Source organism: Prionailurus bengalensis, chromosome A2 (assembly GCF_016509475.1).
Source record: "Prionailurus bengalensis isolate Pbe53 chromosome A2, Fcat_Pben_1.1_paternal_pri, whole genome shotgun sequence".
Classification (NCBI taxonomy): Eukaryota; Metazoa; Chordata; class Mammalia; order Carnivora; family Felidae; genus Prionailurus; species Prionailurus bengalensis.
In genome coordinates, this window is record NC_057348.1 from 46,555,041 (window position 1) to 46,577,291 (window position 22,251).

General features: G+C 39.9%; 1 protein-coding gene across 6 annotated transcripts in view; it reads left to right on the forward strand.

Moving 5' to 3' along the window:
* The window catches only part of ITPR1 (inositol 1,4,5-trisphosphate receptor type 1), a 328,207-nt gene that overhangs the window by 181,345 nt on the left and 124,611 nt on the right, over positions 1 to 22,251 (forward strand). For all 6 annotated transcript variants that reach the window (XM_043587979.1, XM_043587980.1, XM_043587982.1 and 3 more), the window contains 8 exons: positions 1,810 to 2,010; positions 4,087 to 4,338; positions 5,692 to 5,817; positions 8,057 to 8,185; positions 12,630 to 12,750; positions 15,441 to 15,625; positions 19,633 to 19,781; positions 20,745 to 20,856. In XM_043587979.1, coding sequence (XP_043443914.1) covers positions 1,810 to 2,010; positions 4,087 to 4,338; positions 5,692 to 5,817; positions 8,057 to 8,185; positions 12,630 to 12,750; positions 15,441 to 15,625; positions 19,633 to 19,781; positions 20,745 to 20,856 — 1,275 coding nt within the window. The remainder of the gene's footprint in view (positions 1 to 1,809; positions 2,011 to 4,086; positions 4,339 to 5,691; positions 5,818 to 8,056; positions 8,186 to 12,629; positions 12,751 to 15,440; positions 15,626 to 19,632; positions 19,782 to 20,744; positions 20,857 to 22,251) is intronic.

The window sequence follows — 22,251 nt, forward strand, 5'->3', positions numbered from 1 at the left end:
TTTTTGATGAGAATTTTTGATGGCTATGTGGCATTCCATAGTATGTCTGTAACTTTTTAAAACCCATTGCCATATTAATGGACATTTAGGCCAGCTCTAATTTTTGGCTTTGTATAATTCTACGAAGGACCTCCTTGTAAATACATGCACACTGACGTATTTGTTAGTACTGCTGGAGCTTTGGAGGACAGGACTACTAGAATTGTGATGTTAGGAAGAGAAAAGACAAAAGATACAAAGCTGAAAGCCCCCTACTTCATACCAGACATAAAACTTATCCCTCAATAACTCGGGGTAAAAACCACAGAAAATAAGCCTTCTAGAAGAGAACATGAAAATATTTTGATGACCTTGTGGAGAGCAAAGTTTTTTGTTTTTGTTTTTGTTTTTAATTTAAGTTTTAAGTAATCTCTACACCTTACCTGGGGCTCGAACTCACAACCCTGAGATCGGTTCATACACTCCTTGAACTGAGCCAGCCAGATGCGCCCAGAGTTTTCTTACACAGTATAAAAATAGAATTAATTATAAAGGAAAACATAAAATAAAGACTTCTGTTCACCGAGTGAGCTCATTAAGATCATCCAGAGGCAAGCCAGAGAATGGGGGAGGACGTTTGCTTGCATATATGTTCAATTAAGAACTCATGTCCAGAATTTATAATAAACTTAAGAAAAGTCAATAAGGAAAAAGGCAACCCATTTTTTAAATGGATAAAAAAAACTTTAAAATGAAATCATCTGTAGTAGAACATACCCAGATGGCCTGTCACTGGGACAAGGTGATCATCAGAGAAGTATAAATTAACTAAGATAGGCAAAACAAAGTATGACTAAATTCAGAGACCAACAACACTGTAAATCAGCAAGGGTATGGAAAAGCTGTGGTGTAGAATGGAAATTGTTAATATCTTTTGAAAGCTGTTGAGAAGTACTTTTTAAAAAAATTTTTTTTTACTGTTCATTCACTTTTGAGAGACACCAAAGTGAGTGGGGGAGGGGCAGAGAGGGAGACACAGAATCCAAAGCAACCTCTAGGTTCTGAGCTATCGGTCAGCAAAGAACCCGTTGTGGGGCTCAAACTCATTAACCGTGAGATCATGACCTGAGCCAAAGTCTGACACTTAACCAACTGAGCCATCCAGGTGCCCCTGTTGAGAAGTACTTTTAAAGCCAAACATTTATATTCTGCAACCCAGCAATTCCACTCTTGGATATAAAGCCAACAGGCACACACATTAAAATTTACCAGAAGACATGTTCGAGAATGCCCAGAGCAGCCCTATTGTGCGAAGAGTAGTGCCACTAAAACCTTCCGTTAAACTGGATACGCCCCTAATGCCCATCAGCAATAGAAGAGATCAGCACACTGTGGTTTATTCATGTCATGGAATATACATAGCAGTATATTCTATGTACTGATAACATGCAACAACATGTTGACAGCACCGCAAATGTACTATTAAACAAAAGAAAGCAGGTGGAAGATAGTACAGGAAGCTCAAAAACAGGCAAAACTAATCTGTGGTTGCAGAAATCAAAATAGGAGTTAAATTGGGTGGTAAGACATTTTGTTTCTTGATCTGGGTGCTGGGATTCCCACCATAGTTCATTGAGGTGAATACTAGTTGTTTCCCTTTCTATATGTTTATTACACATGATTGAAAAGGTTTATGAAAAAAGGCCGTACAGAAGTGAGAAAGGAGAGCCATCTCTTCACTGGTTTAAAGGCTTCTTTGTGTGTTTTGGTAGACTCTTTGTCACTTTGTTCTCTGATGTCCCTGTGCTCCTGCTCTGACTCTTCTGTCAGATCCTGGAGGCGGTAACCATGCAGCACATCTTCATGAACAACTTCCAGCTCTGCAGTGAGATCAATGAAAGGGTCGTCCAGCACTTTGTTCACTGCATCGAAACTCACGGTCGGAACGTCCAGTACATCAAGTTCTTGCAGACGATTGTCAAGGCAGAAGGGAAATTCATTAAAAAGTGCCAAGACATGGTTATGGCTGAGGTAACAACTGCTTATTTCTATATCCCTACCTTTGGTGTTCCACACAAATTTTTAAATTACTACTCTCTGTATGAACTAGCACCCTCTCCTGGACCCACATGAAGGGACAAAACATAATTGTGGTTTGTTTGTGTGAGAGAGTGTGTTTGTGAGCATAAATCAGATACACACGTAGGCAAGAGTCTTATCAGGTTTTTCATAGCAGTGAATCTGTTTATTTTGAGGAGTTTGGGATCAGATTTTTTTTGAGAGGGGGAAAATAAAACCAGGAGTAACAAACCAAAAATACGATGAATAGCGATTAAATGTGGATAGAAACCAGTGAGCCAGAACAGCCTATGTTCCTGTGAATAAGTTGTCTTTAATTATTCACTTCATTAGCTAGAAAAATTGTTACTTGATGATTCTTGAGAAGAAGCTAGACCGTGGGATTGGGACAAAGTCCTGCTTGGTTCTCTGTGGGAAGTCAATGCCCCATGAATGCTGTCTGACCAAAAAAGCCCTCTGCCACCACTTTCAGATACACTCCATTTCATCTTTTACCTGTTTAAAAAATGAAAACTTAAGTAAATCCACCTACCATTTGGATTTAAAATGTCATCTAATAAAGAACATACGATACCAGTGGAAGGTAGTGTCGCATAATTAAAAGAACTGACTTACCTGGGATATGAATGAAGGCTGTACTGCTTTACTGGCTATGTGACATGTCAACTTCCCCAACCCTCAGCATGCATTTTTGTGAAAGAAGGTGTAGCCATATTCACCTTAGGAACTGATATGTGAACTCATTGAAATAATGATGACAAAAATAGCTAACATTTCTTGGAAGCCTGCCATACCCTAGTCAGGGCTCTAAGCAATTTACATATAATCATTTATTTAATCTACATGACAGCACCATGAGCTCATTATCTTCTTTGTCCTCAGTTTTATGGACAAAACTGAGGCACAATGAAGTTAGGTGATCCATGTGAAGTATTTATCACAATACTTGGCACTTACTTAGAGCCTATGAAGGTTAGATGTTATTGTGTAAATAATATTGACTATATTTATTTTGGCTTCTGTACCAGCCCTTTTTGGATCTTCTGTATTTCATGCAGTGCTGAAATTGATTTATTCTTAAGTAGATTTATGAGAAGCCACATTCAGTCCTGGGGACAAGTTATAAGTAGGAAAACCTTGATTTTTTGATGAGTGTTGAAAGTTAGGTGTATCTTTTTTTTTTTTTTTTAACGTTCATTTATTTTTGAGACAGAGACAGAGCATGAATGGGGGAGGGGCAGAGAGAGAGGGAGACACAGAATCAGAGGCAGGCTCCAGGCTCTGAGCCATCAGCCCAGAGCCGGACGCGGGGCTCGAACTCACAGACCGTGAGATCGTGACCTGAGCCGAAGTCGGACGCTTAACCGACTGAGCCACCCAGGTGCCCCAAAAGTTAGGTGTATCTTAATGAGAACTGGATAATTTGTGAAGAGAGAAGGCACTGCATGAGAGAGTTGTAAGAGGGATACTGCTTTTCAGGCATAAAAAGATGGAAACATTTTTTGAAATGTTTGTTTATTTGGGGGTGGGTGGCAGAAGGGGAGAGAGAGAGAATCTGTACCATCAGCACAGAGCCTGACACCGGGATCGATGTCACAAACCAAGAGATCATGTCCTGAGCCAAAACTAAGAGTCAGGTGGACACTCAACCAACCGAGTCACCCAAGCGCCCTGTAAATATTTTTAAGTAGAAAAATCATAGCCTAATTATTAGGTTTGGAATTAAAAGTGCAAGCTTACAGTCTGCATTTCCACTTGATACATGAATGTTGGTATGCAGACCTTGTCTTCCCCCGGTGGCTTTAGGACCACTGTCCTATACCTGTATCTGTCGATCGAAATGCTGCTGCTGAAGATTTTCAGTTGTTCATTAATATAAATGAAGTTTAGACGAGTTTGGTAAAACAGGTGAGACTGGTTTTAGAAAGGAAATGCCGACAGAACATCTCTTTTTCCCTTTTCCCTCATTTTTTAAATGTCCCCACCTCTGCAAGCTCATACTATAAGCAAGCCCCATTCTTTCTGCAGCTGGTTAATTCGGGAGAGGACGTCCTGGTGTTCTACAATGACAGAGCCTCTTTCCAGACCCTAATCCAGATGATGAGGTCAGAGCGGGACCGGATGGACGAGAACAGCCCTCTCATGTACCACATCCACCTGGTTGAGCTCTTGGCTGTATGCACTGAGGGCAAGAACGTCTATACAGAGATAAAGTGCAACTCTCTGCTCCCACTGGATGACATTGTCCGTGTAGTGACCCATGAGGATTGCATCCCCGAGGTGAGCAAGCTCTTCTCATGTCTCTGCATGTGGCATGTGGACTTGCAGCCAGCTCTGATGTGGCCTCACAGTACGATAAGATCTGCAGCTCATTTTGTAGTGAGGAAACAACATTTTCTGAAATGCCAATTTAGTGTATGAAGAACATTGAGGGGATTTTAGTCCTTCTTGATGTCTCCTCAAGAAGAGTGGGAATCTGCTTCTGTGCTTCCGCTCTTGAAAACTAATCATTTAGCCTGTTGAGCAAAGAGTATTTGCTTGGAATGAATGTCTGAAAAATGAGATGGAGTGGTTTGAGATATAGTTCATGTGCACATAAGACCTATTCTGCAAGTAGATTCTTTAATGAAAATGTGTATTGCAAAAATGAATGAATGACAATTATAAAACATTTAGGAACTATAGGTAACCAATAGGAAAATTAAAATAATCTATAATTCTACCACCCATAATAAATACCTGTTAAAAATAAATAAATAAATACATACATACATACCTGTTAGGTTTTGGAAATGATTCCTTTCAAGTTTTCTGTTTCGTTGTTGATAAGTGTTGGCTAATAACAACAATGACAGCAAAAACAGTGCATCATACAGTTTATATTTTGCCTTTGTATGTTTAAAATACATGCTATTAATTTATATCTTAAACTAAATACACATATATTTATAGCAGATACAGTGTGTATTTTGTCTTTGTTTAAAATATATGCTGGTAACTTAATCTTAAACTGAATATACTTTTATAGTATATGTAGTATATATCAAATAGATGTTTTTAGATGAATTTTTGAAAAGTTAATACATTATGAAAAGTTCAAATAGCAGAGACTTTAAAGGAGTGAACTATGACATATCTCCTAATCTGTCCCTTCCCACCCCATAGAAAATTATTATGGTCTTGTACATCCTTTTAGAGTTCTGTATATAAACAAATGAAATAAATATTCTTCATTGCCTCCCCGTTTTTTTTTTTCCTAAACACAAAAGATGACATTCTGTATACACTGTTGTTCTTTTTCATATCTGTCCATAAAGAGATTCCACATTCTTTTTTTTTTTTTTTACAGTTACATAAAAATTTTATCATATGGATGTACTATAATTGCCTTGCATGTCTGTTTAACCAGCTTATGCTAATAAAATGAGATAATTAATAACTGATGACTATAATAAAGGAGAAAAAAACAAGATCACATTTTTCTCACAGCCTTGTCCACACAGCATTTTATCAGACTTTTGGACTCATTTATTTGACAGATGGAAATGGTGTTTTGACATAGTTTTAATTTGCATTTCTCTTTTTCTATGTATACGAAATTGGTTTTTCAGAAACATCTATTTCTGTCTTCAGGTTAAAATTGCCTACATTAACTTCCTTAATCACTGCTACGTGGATACTGAGGTGGAAATGAAGGAGATTTATACCAGCAATCACATGTGGAAGTTGTTTGAGAATTTCCTTGTAGACATCTGCAGGGTAAGGCTTTCTGGAACTGAGGGGCAGAGCGGAAATGTTTGTGTATGTGCGTGCGTCTGGACATCCTTATGCAGGCATGAGGAAAATATTCACGTCATTTCAGCTTGCTCATGTGACACGGGGAGGCAGATGTGGCTCTACACTTGCACACGCCTCATTTCTTAATGCCTTTTACCTCTTGCTGAGAACAGATTTTATTCATCACATGTCAGAAAGGTGGGTTATTGCTTTTCATTTCATCCTTTATGGACTGATTTGTGAATAATAATCCAAGACATACTAAAATCACATTTGAAAGCTTTCTTTTCCTTGACGATATCTCTCTTTAAAGGACACCTTCCTGAACTTGAGCATTTATCTCCTTCAGTCTGGTGTCAAGGATTCTGCAAAGCACTTCCCTTTGGATCTGCTTTCCTGACCTAGCAGTTGGATGGGCTTCATATTCTGGATTTGGTTTTGCTCTGAGCTTAATACTGTTTCTAAAGCTGCAAGACCACTACCTAACAAGGCACACCATGGATTCACGATGAGTTTTGTGGTGGTGGGTTTGGGGGATGGGGGATGGTAACCAAGTTCTTGAAAGAATGATTATAAGATGATTTTCGGAATCTTCATGTTAATAAGAAAGGTGCTTTGGAGAGTCTTACACTGTGATACTCTTTGCTTGATGGTACAAATTACAGTGTAAAACACCCTGCAAGAACTTGTTTTCTTTCTAATCAAGGTCTGTGTTTAATAATACTCACATGTTGGTATCACAGACAAATGTACACATATCTATTTTTTTTAATCTCAATTTCCTCCTAGTCTTTTAATCCCATAAATCTGGTTTTGGAGATTGGAATGGAAGGCCTGCTCTGTTTTTTGTGGGGTTTTTTTGTTTGTTTGTTTGTTTTTTAATCAGGGCTGAACAAAGCTTTCTGTAAAGGACCAGATATTAATATGTTCAGGTTTGTGGTCCATCTGGTCTCTGACACAACTACTCAAGTCTGCCCTGGTAGTTTGAAAACAGCCATGACAATAGGTAAATAGGTGGGCATAGCTGTGTTCCAATAAAACTTTATTTATAAAAGCAGCCACCAGCCCGTAACTGTGCTGACCTCTACATTACATTATTCAGAAATGTAAAATCAGTTACTAATTTCATTCTCTGAATGTGTCTAAACTGCTCAGTATTAAGCTGACAATATGGCAATTAGTTAATAAAACATGATTTTTTTTGCCCTTCATATATTTTTATTGTAAGCAACATTACATCTCAAATTACAGCACTAATGAATTTGGTAATAAAACTTGATTTTTAAAAGTGTATTTTCTAAATCTTTTCCTCTAAATGCCTAATCTTATTTTAAGTAGCAAAATTAAGTATAATGCCAGTAAAACCTGAAGTCTCTCACCCCAAGACCTATGGAATCAATGATTTTGACTCAAAACTCCACTATTTTCAGCAGTATTGCATATCAGTAACTTTTTTTTTAATTGAAGTATAGTTGACACACAATGTTATATTAGCTTTACTGTACATCGTAGCAATTTGACAATTTTATATGTTATACTACAGTAGCATTTTTATTGAATAGAAGAGTGTTGTAGCGTTGGAGAATATTACACACAGTGGACCTGATATATTTGATTCTCTTGATCATATATGTTAGGAAACATTGCGTAGAACAGATGAATGGCTTAACAAGGAGTGCAGTTCACTTTTAGGGGAAAATACAGACAACTGTAGTTACTATACCTCTTGTTGCCTTTTAAGGTATTAGATTTGCCACACAAACCTAGATTTGCTAGGAATTTGGAAGCAAAAGCCCTGTAGGTCCCATACCGACTTTAAAAAAATTTTTTTAATGTTTATTTTTTTGAGAGAGTGTGAGTGGGGGAGGGGAAGAGAGAGAGGGAGACACAGAATCTGAAGCAGGTTCCAAGCTCTGAGCTTTCAACAGAGAGCTGACAAGGGATTCGAACCCACAAGCCATGAGACCATGCATGACCTAAGCTGAAGTCAGCTGCTTAACTGACTGAGCCACTCACGCACCCTGGTCCCTTATCAATTTTGTTTTATGAGTCTATACTGGGATACACAAGTTGATCGGTTTCTCTGGCCGCATGATTTATTGTTGTTATTTCAAGCCTTTATTTTCGTTTGTTGGATAAGCAGGAGTGGTTACAGATTTCTTAATTCTACAGCTGATCTACAGGTTTGGTGTGTTGTCTAAAGCATCCACTTGCCTTGCAGGCCTGTAACAACACAAGTGACAGGAAGCATGCAGACTCAATTTTGGAAAAGTACGTTACTGAAATCGTCATGAGTATCGTTACTACCTTCTTCAGTTCTCCCTTCTCAGACCAGAGTACTACCCTGCAGGTAAGAAACACAAGCAGTGCAGGGCCTTCCCGACAGAGCTTCAGCAAATGCTGTTGGTGCTGATATGGCAGTGAGCAGCTGTACACGAGCCTTCATGGATACAAGATCCTTTGCTTTCTCAGGATGCCCTTGGATAAATAAGCACCTGAGGATGTTTTTCTTCACCAGATGGTTCTATTGATTGTTGATCTTTTTTCCTTACAATGCCTGTTCTTCCCCTCTTCAATCTTGTTGATTCCTCCCTTCCAATTTTAGGAGAAGCAGCTTTCAAATAGGTGCTAGCATGTTATTAAGGCTTTTTAAAAATTTTTTTTTTCAACTTTTATTTATTTTTGGGACAGAGAGAGACAGAGCATGAGCAGGGGAGGGGCAGAGAGAGAGGGAGACACAGAATCGGAAATAGGCTCCAGGCTCTGAGCCATCAGCCCAGAGCCTGATGCGGGGCTCGAACTCACAGACCGTGAGATCGTGACCTGGCTGAAGTCGGACAAGGCTTTTTAAAAACATGTTTGGAAACCTCCATTTTAACTCCTGAAGTGTGTGCCTTAAGCTCATCCCAAGTGCTGCATGGCAAGAGTGAGAAGTCTTTTAGCCATGACAGCAGGGCTGGTGTATTGTACAGCAACGTGGGCATGTGAACTCCTTTGTGCACGGTGCTCCTGGGGTGTGCAGTGCAGCAGCCCTGCATGCTGGTTCTCACTGTACAGTTTCAAAGCTTTGAATCCATGGATCTGAAAGAGAATTTCATTCTTCGACTTGAAAAAAAATCACTCCTCTTTTTATAACTTAGGTCTGGGTCAACTGCTGTGGGAGTCTTACAGCAGGTGCATTGGTACAGCCTACAAGATGAAAGTTGGCCTTGGTCTCCAGTGATCAGAAGAGAAATAGTAACCATCCTTGTCATAGAAAGAGGTAGAGGCTGTCCTGGGGTTGATGGATGGCCCAGAGTTATTGGATTATAGACAGATAATCCTAATGCAGGTAAATTCTCCCAAGCGAAAGGTGATTCATGGTAGTATCATACTCATTAGTATATTTATCACATCCTGCCTTATTTCATTAACATGCAGAGAGTTCATATAAGCTCAGTATAGTCTGTGAGGTAAATGATATTGCCATCTTTGTAGCTCCATAAACTGAGGCTCAGAAAGTTTAATTACCATGCTGAGTCATGGTCACATCCATTAAGTGGCATAACCATGATTTCAACCTACTTTTCTCTGATTCTGAAACTTGTGGAGTTTTTAGTGAGGTACATTTGCTGGGAACTATTGGTAACCTTCTGTTTGGTTAGAAATAACTATAAAAGCTAGCAATTAAGCTAAAGTATTGCAAAGTTTGAATGCTATCTTTCAAATGTCTGTATATATTCTTGAGTAATTGGGGAGCAGAAACTGGTTGGATCCCAAGCGCATGAGTTACCAGAGGCTAGAATGTGTTCTTTACCAAGTGCTATTATGCTGAGAGCCAGCCAGGAAAGCTGCCATGGTTGCTAAGATTGGACTTGCTGCTTTTGCAATTTAAAGTGACAATCCTCACAGCAATGCCCATTCTCCTATGGATCGTGAAATAGTATTGCAAAACCAAAATGTCAAAGTAAGTCAATCAAATTAATTGGAAAACTATTAAACAGGAATGTGAGTTTTGGTTTCCCATTTTGGTCACTCCTCTCTCTTCTTATTGCCTTACTCTGAAACCAATTTTTGGACCACCTAATAAGCCAGAATGGTCAGAGACATGAATCTTCAGTATAAATGCTGTAAGTTCCAGCAAGACTCAGGTTGTCCATATATACTTAGAATACAAAATCCAAAGTGGATTTTAGTTTTTTTTTTTTTTTTATGGCTTTCTAGAGCATGTATTTTCCAAGGAATACTATTTTTGGAGTTCTCATGGCCTATCTTGTTTTGTTTATATGCTGAACAGTATATGCGTCATTTCCCAGCTAGATTTTTACCTCCTTCCTGGCTGCCTTCCTTGTTTGTTTAGTTTTTTCCTTCTTTTCTTTCAACCCAAGCATATGAGGAAGGAAAATGGTGAGCTTGGGTTTGGCCGTGTCACATTTATTTTATTATTTATTTACTTATTGCCAGTGGAATGTCCAGGAGGCAGCTGGGACTATGGGATCTAGGGAGGAAGGATAGAATTTTGGAGGCTTCAGAGCAGGATAAAGCTGGTTTCAAATTCGCACTCTTTGCCTTATCAGCTCTGTGAACGTGGCTTGGTCACAGAACCTCTTTTCTTATATTTGAAACAGGGCTGTAATGTCAATCCTGTAGGCTATCGTGAGCAAGAGAGAAAATATTTGCGAAACATCTAGCATAATGCCTGGCACAGAGTAGCTGCTTAGTAAATATGATCCTGTACTTTTTCTGCTACACCATAAGCTACAGTAAGAAGGGCATAGCTATGCCTTATGTGCATAGTTACTTCTGATACTGCTCTGTCCCTTGTAGCTTTTTGTGCTTGGGACCTGGTACGTGCTGATTCACTGAGTAAGTAAATGAGTCCATGAGACTCAGGAGAGTGGAGTGGTAGAATCCGGATATAAACAGTTGGTAGTTGAAGTCATGGCCAGGAAAATGAAGCATTTTACTAGAACAGACTGGTCAGAGCACGTGTAATTAAAGATAGCATCTAAAAGAGGCCAGAGGAAGGTCTTCACTTGATCACGCAGGCAGTGTGGGATTCAGGAACAAGCAGGGCTTCAGGATAAGAGAAGGGAGGATTTTACGAAGAGGGTGATGGGCAGCCGTGTTCTTTAGTCCAAGAGTTTGAGTGAGTTGATGGCACCAGATTGCCCATTGGAGTGGGTCATTAGAAAGCAGCTACACTGGCTAACGTATTCCTCTTTTGTTTATCCAGAGGTGAGACGGGAACAGAGCAAATGCCCAATAAATACTGATTAAATTGAATTGAGTCAAAGGATACTTCTTTCTTTGAGTTTGGGTGTTGGGTTCCCATCCCAACTCTAACACATATTCCCAGTGGGGTGGGTGATAATACCACTGCTTACTTCCTATGGTCATGGTAAGGGTTCCATGAGATATGCAGAAAGCACTCAGCACTTGGTGTGTGGGAAGTGTTCTCCATAAATGGCTTCTCTCATTGGGAACGTTGTCTCAGGAGCTAAATATCAGGGTTTTGGAGCCAATTTCTCAGGCTCTTTATGATCTTGTCCTCTCTTAGTAATGCAGTTTACTGTCCTGGGTAGCTGGGAGGTGTAGAACAGAAAGTACTTCCTGAAGAAAGCAATAAGATTCTGCTTTGCAGGTGAACTTCGTGGAAAGAGCACAAATTGTCAGCATCAGAGAGCCCTGAGGTTGACTGACTGCTCTGGCACCACTTGTTAGTTCTTTTGGATACTTTCTTTTAACTTTTATGGGCCTCCATTTCTTATTTGTGGCATTAAGGCAGTTCATGTGCTATAGGATTGTTAGTTGAGGCCCCCAATGAGCTTTCACCTGATATGTGACACTTAATAAGTATGTTATCCAAACATTGTTCGTAGAAGAGGTTCTGAATTCTTACTAACCTGTTGTGTTGTCTTGTAATAGACTTGATTTTCTCCCTAGCACTATGTTTTTTGTTTTTTTTTTTCCTTCCATCTCAGAAACTTCTCTACAGTGTTTCACTACTTTTTTTCTTTGCTATATTAGCTCCTTCTGTTGTTTGGAGGGGCTGTGCAAGTCCTCTTCCTACAAACTAAAGTCCAAAGCTACCTGGATCCAGGTAGCTATGGATAGAGACCAAAATTATAACTTTGAAATGCATTCAGAAATCACCATCAAACTGATAAAGTAAATGTTTGAGTTCTTTTATTTTAAAAAGAGCAAAATTTATGCTGTCATAGAATAAATCCTATCATGTAGTTAACTTCCCAGGACTCCTCTCTAGTAAATGAATATTTATAAAGTATAATATCAGAATTCTACTCTGTTTATATCATGGAAGACAGTGCTAGAAATAAGTATGCATTCTTGGTGAGATTCACTTAATAGTTTGTTTTTGCTAATCAAAAACAGAGGTTCTACATATAGTATACAATGTCTGGAAGGAACTTTGGGTTATTCTGCCTCAATCCACTCATTTTATGTATTGGATGAAGTTATAGCTCAGATGTAAGCTCATTTGCCTCAAGTCAAATAGCCAGTTGGTAACTGGACAGGAATACAAGTTTTGAGACATTGATTCCACTGTTGATTCTTATGGTCAGACTTGAATGGTGTCAAGTTTGTACGTGGCCTTAAAATGCTTCGGATTTTTTTCCTCCTTTGATGAGGCACCTGCTGGAATCCTGCTCATAACTAGTCACTCCTTCCCACTCTTGCAAAGGGTCCATTACCATTAATTCACAGTTCATTATAATGTCTGTTTCTGATCTGTGTGTCAGTGATCTACAGAAAAGTCATATTGCCTGTCTCTTGGCCTCTCTTCCTTGCAGACTCGCCAGCCTGTCTTTGTGCAACTGCTACAAGGTGTGTTCAGGGTTTACCACTGCAACTGGTTAATGCCGAGCCAAAAAGCCTCTGTGGAGAGCTGTATTCGGGTGCTCTCTGATGTAGGTAAGCTATCAGTGCAGTTTGGAGTAACATGATGACAATGAATTACCTCACAGCAGTAAAGGCCACTCAGTTTTATTGAGCACTTGTTACAGCTCTTCTAGAGTCCCACACACAGGAAGTTGGCAGAGGTAGAATAGGAATGGAGGTCTTCATGATAGCTAACCCTTGCCTTCCTTCATCTACCAAGCTGGCATCTCCCAAAGCGAAGAGCCAGTAAGTCCCAAAGAGAGAGAGGCTTTGAAAAATACAGGTGCATGGTGTTAGGCATCTCTTGGCAGGTCCCAGTGCACACACACTTACTCAAGGCCCTGGGAAGTCTCTCTCAAGAAACTAATTTGTTTACTCCAGTAAGTGTATTCAACCACATGGGAACTTTTTTTCTTGCTAAGTGCACATCCAATCCCAGGGGGACACCCTTTCTCAGAAAAGGTACACTGCTCCCTATTGCCTATCAATTGTCACCTCTCTGGTAGCTCTGAAAATGACTGCTCCCTTCACCCTGACTTTATCAGACTCTGTTACTCGGCCCTACTCCCCTTCATAAATGGGAAGCAAGGGTCTCTCTTACTGCATAAATTTAAGAAGAGGTATCTCTTTACATTCCTGCAGACAGGCAGCACAGAGGCAAGTCGGGTTCTTGGATTATCATGTAGCTGTCCACCAAATATAAATTGTGTTGATTAGGGTTTCTTGCCTGATTTTAGTCATCCCATCCTGATTTCCTTGATTCTCATATGGTAGGTAATGGTGTCTTTTTACTGTTTATGTGGTACTATCTCACAATAAGAGATGAAGCTTTTGAAAGAGTGTACATTATAGGTTCATGATGTGATATCTTAGATCCAGGGCTCTGAGACTATATCCCCGAAACCCTGTTCTCTACCCACATAGGATTGTGCATCATGAAGCTCTTTGTTGAAATTTGGGCAGGTTGCTGAGTTGGCTAGCTCAGCACTCATTAGGGAGATGAAATGCTTCAATAGTCTTGGCAGTGATGCGAAAAGACAAAGGGAGTTGATGTCTGCAAAATGGCAGGGCATGAAAGCAGCACAGCACACTCGGCCCAGGAACTCAGACTTCTTTCCCTTGTGGAATACCTTCTCCTGACTGAAATCACACCCAAAATTCACTGTTTTCATTGTTCATATTCTAAAGGGGTATCTAAGGCACATAGTTTCTAGCTGAGTGTATGCTGTGCATCCTGCTTTTTGATATTAGTCATATTTCCCCCCCATATTTCTTACTTCCTGTATTAAACTGTTCGAAATTTGTTGATTGGCCGATGTTTTCTTGCCCCACATTGTGTTTTGTTTTCTTTTGTTTTTACTGGGACTTAAACCTTTGCTTCTCAGATTTCTTCTTCCAGGGTGCTGGAGTTGTTTTTAGAATTAGATATAGGTAATATAACACCTTCTTTGCTTCTGGTCTTATGAAGCATTGAAGACATGAAATAGTTGTCTTGTTTTTTGGAGGTTGTTGGATTTTCCATATTGAAAAAAAGGATTGTTAGTTATGTTCCTTTTTAAAAAGTTTAACTAAAGTTTTTATTTTGGAATAATTTTAGATTTATAGGAAGTTGCCAAGATAACACACACAGTTCCCCATGTACCTCTCACCCAGTTTCCCCCACTGTCAACATCTTACATCACCCGGGTATATTTTTCCGAACTATGAAACTGATGTTGGCCCATTAGCTATGAACTACAGTCCAGATTTGGTACCACTTTTTCCATTAATGTCCTTAATCTGTTCCAGGTTTCAATCTAGGCTACCATGTTGCATTTAGTTGTGATGCCTCCCCAGTCCCTTCTGGTCTGCGACAGTTTCTCAGACTTTCCTTGTTTTTTTTAATGACATTAATAATCTTGAAGAGTGCTGGTCAGGTGTTCTGTAGAGTATCCCCCCTTGTGGACTTGACTGTCATCTGTCTCATGATTAGACTGGAGGGTTTTTTTTTTTTTTTTCAACGTTTATTTATTTTTGGGACAGAGAGAGACAGAGCATGAACGGGGGAGGGGCAGAGAGAGAGGGAGACACAGGATCGGAAACAGGCTCCAGGCTCTGAGCCATCAGCCCAGAGCCCGACGCGGGGCTCGAACTCACGGACCGCGAGATCGTGACCTGGCTGAAGTCGGACGCTTAACCGACTGCGCCACCCAGGCGCCCCTCTGGAGGTTTTTTTAAGAGGAAAAGAGAACAGCCTAAATAGAAAGGATAGCTTATGTTATTATAAATGTTATTTTTGTTTTATGTTTGGCTTAAATTGGCATTTTGTAGATTGTTGTATAGAACACCAATGAGAGAGAATTTTTGGAAAAATAATTTCTTGGAAAAATGAATTCCCTGTTGTGAGAATTCTTAAAATATGTGAACAACATGAGAGACCTTAAGATGCCATTCATTGAGGAAACCCATTGAGGTCTAACTTTGACCTGCCTGCCTAAACTTTGACCTAAAACATTTCAACATACCTCAGAGCTTCTGCCCCCCCCCCCCCGAATTCATATTGAGAAGCCCTGACCTAACGATGTCAAAGTTCATTTGAGTTCCTCAGTGTTGACACAAGCATGCAAGTGACCTATTACAGGCATGGATGAATCTGCCTAAGGGTTGATGGGGGGAATTAAGTCTGTCTTTAAGGCATCTCCCATGCAAGTTGGAGGCTCATGAGTCCTGTTTCTTCTGTGTAGCCAAGAGCCGGGCCATCGCTATTCCTGTGGACCTGGACAGCCAAGTCAACAACCTCTTCCTAAAGTCTCACAACATTGTGCAGAAAACTGCCATGAACTGGCGACTGACCGCCCGCAATGCGGCTCGCAGAGACTCTGTTCTGGCGGCTTCCAGAGACTACCGGAATATCATTGAGAGATTGCAGGTAATGTCAGGCCCAGAGAGGAGTGAACCTGAACCTGGCCTGAGGTGGTTCCCACAAAGCAGCGCTTCCATGAGCCAGAGGAAATCCAAGATTGGCCAGAAAGAGATGTCAGCATGTGAATGGCTAGTCAAGCACAGTAATGTGTGTAGGACCAAGAATGCAAAGCTGCTTGGGAAGAGAAAGGCTTCTGGCAAAGTCATGGTCTTTAAAGGTTTTCGACAGATTTCTTTCTTTGCTTTTTTTTTTTTTTTTTTTAAAGTTTATTTGAGAGAACACAAATGGGATGGGGCAGAGACAGAGGAGAGAAAGAATCCCAAGCAGGCTCTGCACTGTTAGCGCAGAGCCTGATGTGGGTTTGAACCCACGGAACCAAGAGATCATGACCTGACCTGAATCCAAGAGTCAGACGCTTAACCAACTGAGCCACCCAGGTGGCCCTGTATTGACAGATTTCTTCATGAAGAATGGGGACTGCTCTTTTTAGGAAGGAATAATTAAGTATTACAAAAGGATGCTTAGAATAAGGGCATAAGTGCTCCATTTTTTTTTTTAATCACTCTGGGATATTTAGCCTCTGGAATCAGCAGGTAAACAAGTATTATAATGTCCAAGAGAAGAGTTTTCTCTCAGAATGAGTCAAAAGAAAATAAAACCAATACTAAATTGTATCTGTATTTTACTTTTTTCTTGGACGTATGAAGAGATCTATCCCTTTGTCAAGTGGAGAGTAGTGAATATTAGGTGCATGTGAAACACTTAAACTTCCATCATAACATTAACATCTTTACACAAGCACCTCAAGTGATTCTCTCACAGGTAGTGCATGGGCTATAGTTGGAGAGTCTCAGCCGTTTCAAATGAGCCTGCTGGAGTGGTTAAAAGCATGAACTCAGGCCAGTGCCTCGGGTCAAATCCTGACTCCACTGCTTATAAATAGTGTATCTTTGGGAAGGTTACCTCACTTCTCTATGCCTCAGTTTCCTCATTTTAAAATAGCATAATAATAACACCTACCTCAGGGTTAATGTGAGGATCACGAGCATTGATTACATGTTCCGGTTATCTGTGCCTGCCTAATGAATAACACCAATTTTTTCATTCTCTTAGTCTGTTTAGAGGTTGACTGGGCTCAATAAGGTGTCTGTTGCTCAGGGTTTTGAATGCAGTAATGGTCAGATGGCAGCTGTGGTTGGACTCATCTTGAACTCTTGCACATGTTTGGCAGTAGATGTTGGGACCCCAGCTGGAGTTGTCAACTGAAATACCCACCTGTAGTCTCCCCATGTGGTCTGACCTTTCTCACAACATGGCGGCTGGATTCCAAGATCAGCATCTCTAGAGAGAGACAAATGAAGGCTGTATTGCCTTTATGACATGGTTTCAGGAATCACATAGCATCACGTCTGTCAATTTCTGTTGGTCAAGGCAGTCACAAGTGTCTATTTGAGGTTCAAGGGAAGGGGATATAGACCAGCATTTGATGGGAAGAATGTCAGTGACACGGTGTAAGAAGAACATGTAAGATAACATATATTGCAGTGGCCATCTTTGGAAAATTGCGTACACATAAACCACATAGAACAGAGCCTGGCACGTAGTGAAGGCTTGATCAATGGCAGTGCTATTATGATTATTACTGTTACTGTCACTTCTGTGATGACTGTAATAATGATGATTAGATAAAACATGAATCTCTGTGAGGTTTATGTAACCTGGCTAAAGATTCATTCATCAGCCCCACTCATGCTAGGCATTGGGATACAATGGTGAGCAAAACCACAAATGATCTTTGCCTTTATAGATTCTCAAGTTTTGGAAGGGAGGTACGTGAGTCAGCTAATCATACAGGTGAAAGTAAAATGGCAGGAGAGACCATGTTGCAGAGAAGTGAGTAGTGCTACAGAAGGATGATAAGGAACCTAATGGTGTCCACAGCTGGGATGGTGATCCAGGAAGGCATTGCTGGAGGAGTGACATTTGAACCGAGATCAGAGGAATGTGTGACTTGCTTGAAGAAAGAAATAGGAGGGAGGGAAACAGCATGTGAAAAGAACATTTTACGGGACAAAAGTGTGGTGCACTCAGAGACCAAAGGAAGGTTAGTGTGGCTGGAGCCCATGAAGCTGGGGGAAAAGGAAGCATTTCTTAGGTAAAGGAAAGAATTTTAGCCGCACCGTGACAGACCCAGTTCTTAAAGATAATTTGGTTCCAAATAGAGTGTTTCCTGACTCCACTATGTTTTTAAAGGGGAAGGGTATTATAGATTCAGAATTGTTTGAGTGCATAGTACTTTTTTGTCTGTTCAAACTAAATAAATTATCTACGGCCAAGCCAGTTTTTTTATGCTCTTCTTGAATTTATTATACATATTCTTGAGAAGTAAAATAAAATCTGTATGCCCATGTAATGCTTGGCTAGTGGCTGAAAGGGTCCTCATTATCTAATGATTTATCTAATGAATCCCTGATAGTTACAAGATTGCCTAGGACAGCCAAAGTTATAATGTAAGAACATTCACCTGTGGACTGCTTATATAATTAATCCCCATTGAGACATCCCCCTCACTTAACACCAGCATCTTTCCCTGCCCATTGCTTTGCCATCCTTGTCTGTTGGTCTCTTCTCGATTGCTCACTGTTAAACATTTGACAATACAATGCAAATCAATTGCAATGTAAAGTTCAAACCTTGCAAAAGATGCAGGATTTTATGAATATAATGTTGAGAAGCTACTTGAATCCCCTGAAAATGCTATAGACAAAGATTTGCCAGAGTTAGGACCAGTGACTACTGAAGAAGAGAACTTTGGGAAGCTTTCAAACTGTTGGGGAAGCTAGGAGAGTTTTGCAAAAACGCCCCTCTTTTTGTCTATGCTGTGAATGTCCATATGAATTAAGGAGTGTTGCAGTATACTCTTAATTTTTTCTGGGGAAATTGCCTCCCCCAAGAAGTAATTTGATTCATGCATTCTGTGTCCTAAATATTATTGAGTGATTACAAATTTTGTTAAATATAAAATAAATAATATAAACCTGTTTTAGTTTTTGGGTAAAAGATAAATCAATTCTTTATGACCATTGCCTATGAAATTGACATCTCCAGTTGAGTTGAATGCATTTTAAGTGCCCTTTCCCATGCAAATCTCTTTGGTTAACGAGGCCCTCCTAATACTGTCCAACATGATGTGTTAAGCACCTGCCTTAGCCAGCTTCTAGTTAAGTTCTGAGTTACCGAGCCATCCAGATGACTTTAGCATCTTTTGAAGATAATTTCTCATCTGTTTTCTGCCATTTGCCTTTATATGGTGTTTGTTGTGTTGGTTTTGCTGCTCTTTCAACTTCTCTCTGTTTTCCTCTCCTACAGCTATGTGTTTTGCATTTGAAGACCATCATGCTATCAGGGTACATGTATTTAGCATGTTGATACAGCATGTTCATTCATTTGTGTTCTCATTTTTGTATGACTTTTTATTATATGAATAATTCATGCTCATTGGAAATAATTTGACAATACTTACAAGTACTCATACGTGGGATAAAATCAGAATCACCTGCAATCCCACCACCCAGAGAAAACTAGGAGTGATGTTTTGATGATACTTGATATATATCCTTTGATGTTGATATTTTCTATACAAAATCAGGTCATGTAGTCCATCCTATTGTTTAACCATTTTTTTACACTCATTGTAGACATTTTTCCATGTGGTTGAATGTACTTTTGTGCATTATATTTTAAAATATGTGGAATGATCCCTTGAGTAGCTTAAAGATCATCTAAAAAGAAGGGCTGGTGGGGCTATTCTTCCCTTGTTTTCTGCATCAGGGGTTAATGCTTCGGATACCTCTGGGGCAGCGTTTAACAATTTGAGATAAATACCAGACGTTACTAAAGGTACTCTAACCTAGCCTGGCTTGTGGTCATTTTTGAGGTCAGATATGAATGTTCTCACTCTCCTGTAGTCAGCCTGGCCTGAGCTGCTCACCAAAGCTGTCCATCTGTTCCAGGACATTGTCTCAGCCCTGGAGGACCGTCTGAGGCCCCTGGTCCAGGCAGAGTTATCTGTGCTCGTGGATGTGCTCCACCGACCTGAGCTACTTTTCCCAGAGAACACAGATGCCAGAAGAAAGTGCGAAAGCGGTGGCTTCATTTGCAAGTAAGCAGCCTCGTGCTCTGGGGTGGTCCAGGGCAGAGCACTGCTGAGCAGATGAAGCACTTCCTCGTGAAGAAACAGACGCTCGCCTTTTCACTTTGATCAATATAAGGTCATGTGTTAGAGTCCTGTGCTGACCTTTCCAAAGTAAGTTTGTAGGTTTGGTTGTTCTTCCCGACACTTGTTTTGGTGAGTTTCTCCTTTTCCCTGCATACCCCATCATTTGTCTTCCACTCCACAAGAACTGACAGAGCGCCCACCATGGGCTGCAGTACAGATGCAGAAAAGTCGTGAGCCTGCTGCCCTCAAAAAGCTCAGATCTCCCAGGACCCCACAGTCTTTACCTAACACCTTTGTAGTTGCTTAGGTTTTGCATTGGTGCATTACCTAAACAACAGGTTCCATGACCAAAAATCTTCATCTGATTTTTACCACTAAGTTTAGTTGGTTTAACTTGAGAGTCGGCTCTGCCTCTGAGTTTCGTACTTTTCTGGGATGCTCAAGGGACAAGACTGTGGGTAAAGGAACGGTGTTTTTTCGCCTTCACAATCATCCTTATGAGGCTTTTTTATACTTTATATTTTAACAGTGCTATGGGCACTCCTCAGTGGATAAAGAGCTGCACTGTATAAACTAACAAGTTTGAGTGGACTTCTGTCCTGTTTCTTCTCTTCCTATAATCTTTCTATCATGTGTGGTAGACTCCTGCCCTCTGAGCCCTTTTGCGGTTACTGACCAGCAGGTGTCGCCATTGAGACGCTATTGAGACACTAACTGGCTGTTCTCACAACAGTGAATGGCCAAGCATGTTTAACCTGGGAGTCCTTGATAAATATTTGTTCATTTACTGCCTAGTTACAATAAGTTTCTTGTGAAGTTTGTTTATTTATTTGTTTACTTAGTTACTTACTTATTTAAATGTGTTTTCAGGGACCTAATGCATGGTTTTCCTCCTACCACATTCAGGTTAATAAAGCATACTAAACAGCTGCTAGAGGAGAATGAAGAGAAACTCTGCATTAAGGTCCTGCAGACTCTCAGAGAAATGATGACCAAAGATAGAGGCTATGGAGAAAAGGTACTGAATGTTATTTTCTTGTTAAAACAGGGTATTTCTATGAAGTTGACGTGGGGTTGTGGGTTAGAAATACACCATAGTTCAGGCATATTGACTGAGGGGTTAACTTCTTTCTTTTTTAAAGCTAATTATCTTGTCACGAAGAGTAGCTACATCATATTCCTTCTCTTTTAAAAGGCACATATACTTAGCTGTTGTATAGACTGCTTGCTACATAATGAATCTAATGTCAGGGAAATAGTAATAAGACTTTTCATCTAAATTCCCAACGGGAATGCAGACACCTCTTGTGTATCCCAGCGTGCATTCCTGAGTTTTGGATCCAGCTAAGCATACCTGTGGGTTTACTTCTTTCTGGGGAGATGTTGCACAATCCCTGCAGTGTACTAAGAAACTCCCTCCAGTTCTAACTGGAATTAAGGCAGGCAAACACACCATTTCTAGCTGAGATTGGGAAATGGGCAGTCCCTGCGACAGGATACTTCTTGGCATCGGCAGTGAGTAAGGATGTTTAGAGACCCTCACAGTTTCAATTTTGGTCCAATACGTGGGGAAAAAACAACAATTTCATTGTCCCCCACCCTTTGCCCCCCCACTAAAAAAAATCTGGGCCTCAGTTTAAAATCTCACCAGTTTTCATTTGAAGGTAATAGGTCACTAATTATCTCCAAGCCACTTAAGCAGCTTTTTCTGAATTGGTAAATCGACTGATGTCATTGATTTGTCAAAAAACCCAGTAACTCATTGATTCATCTCTGTGAAGAAGCCTTAATAATTAAATCACAGCCTTCTTTTTAAAAGTGGATAGTTACAACTGTATTATTCCAAGTATAGAGGCCTGCAGGGATCCTGATTTCTAACCTAAGCAATCTCGAACGTAAATATTAGAACTATTTCACATATGAAAATCTTTGGATAAGAAACATAAAACAGCAAAGTACACAAGCCCTTTAGCAGTATATATTTCTTCACTGTCCCCAGATTACTTGGCTTTTAAATGTCACTCTAAGTTTTAAAAATACATAAATTAAAAGGTGAATGAATGTTGACTAATTAGGAAATAAGTATCTATAACTCAGGAATTTGATGGTGGAAACCTGCTAGAAAAGAGTTTATAAATACAAATGATAGACATGAAGAAACATTGTACAGATGAGAAATGATGAGATGTCCCGTTCATACATACACCTGTATAGGCACTTACATAGGTCTTGCACTAAAAAAAGAAAAAGAAGAATAGGAAGGAACTAACAGCAGAGAATACCAGACAAACAAACGACATTTTTTTTCACAAGATCTTTATTTTTCTTTGAGTGAGCTTTAAGAAATTTTTAAAAATAAAATTCCAGTTACAGAAATTCACTCTTCATAATAAGATAGAATCCACCAAAAGGG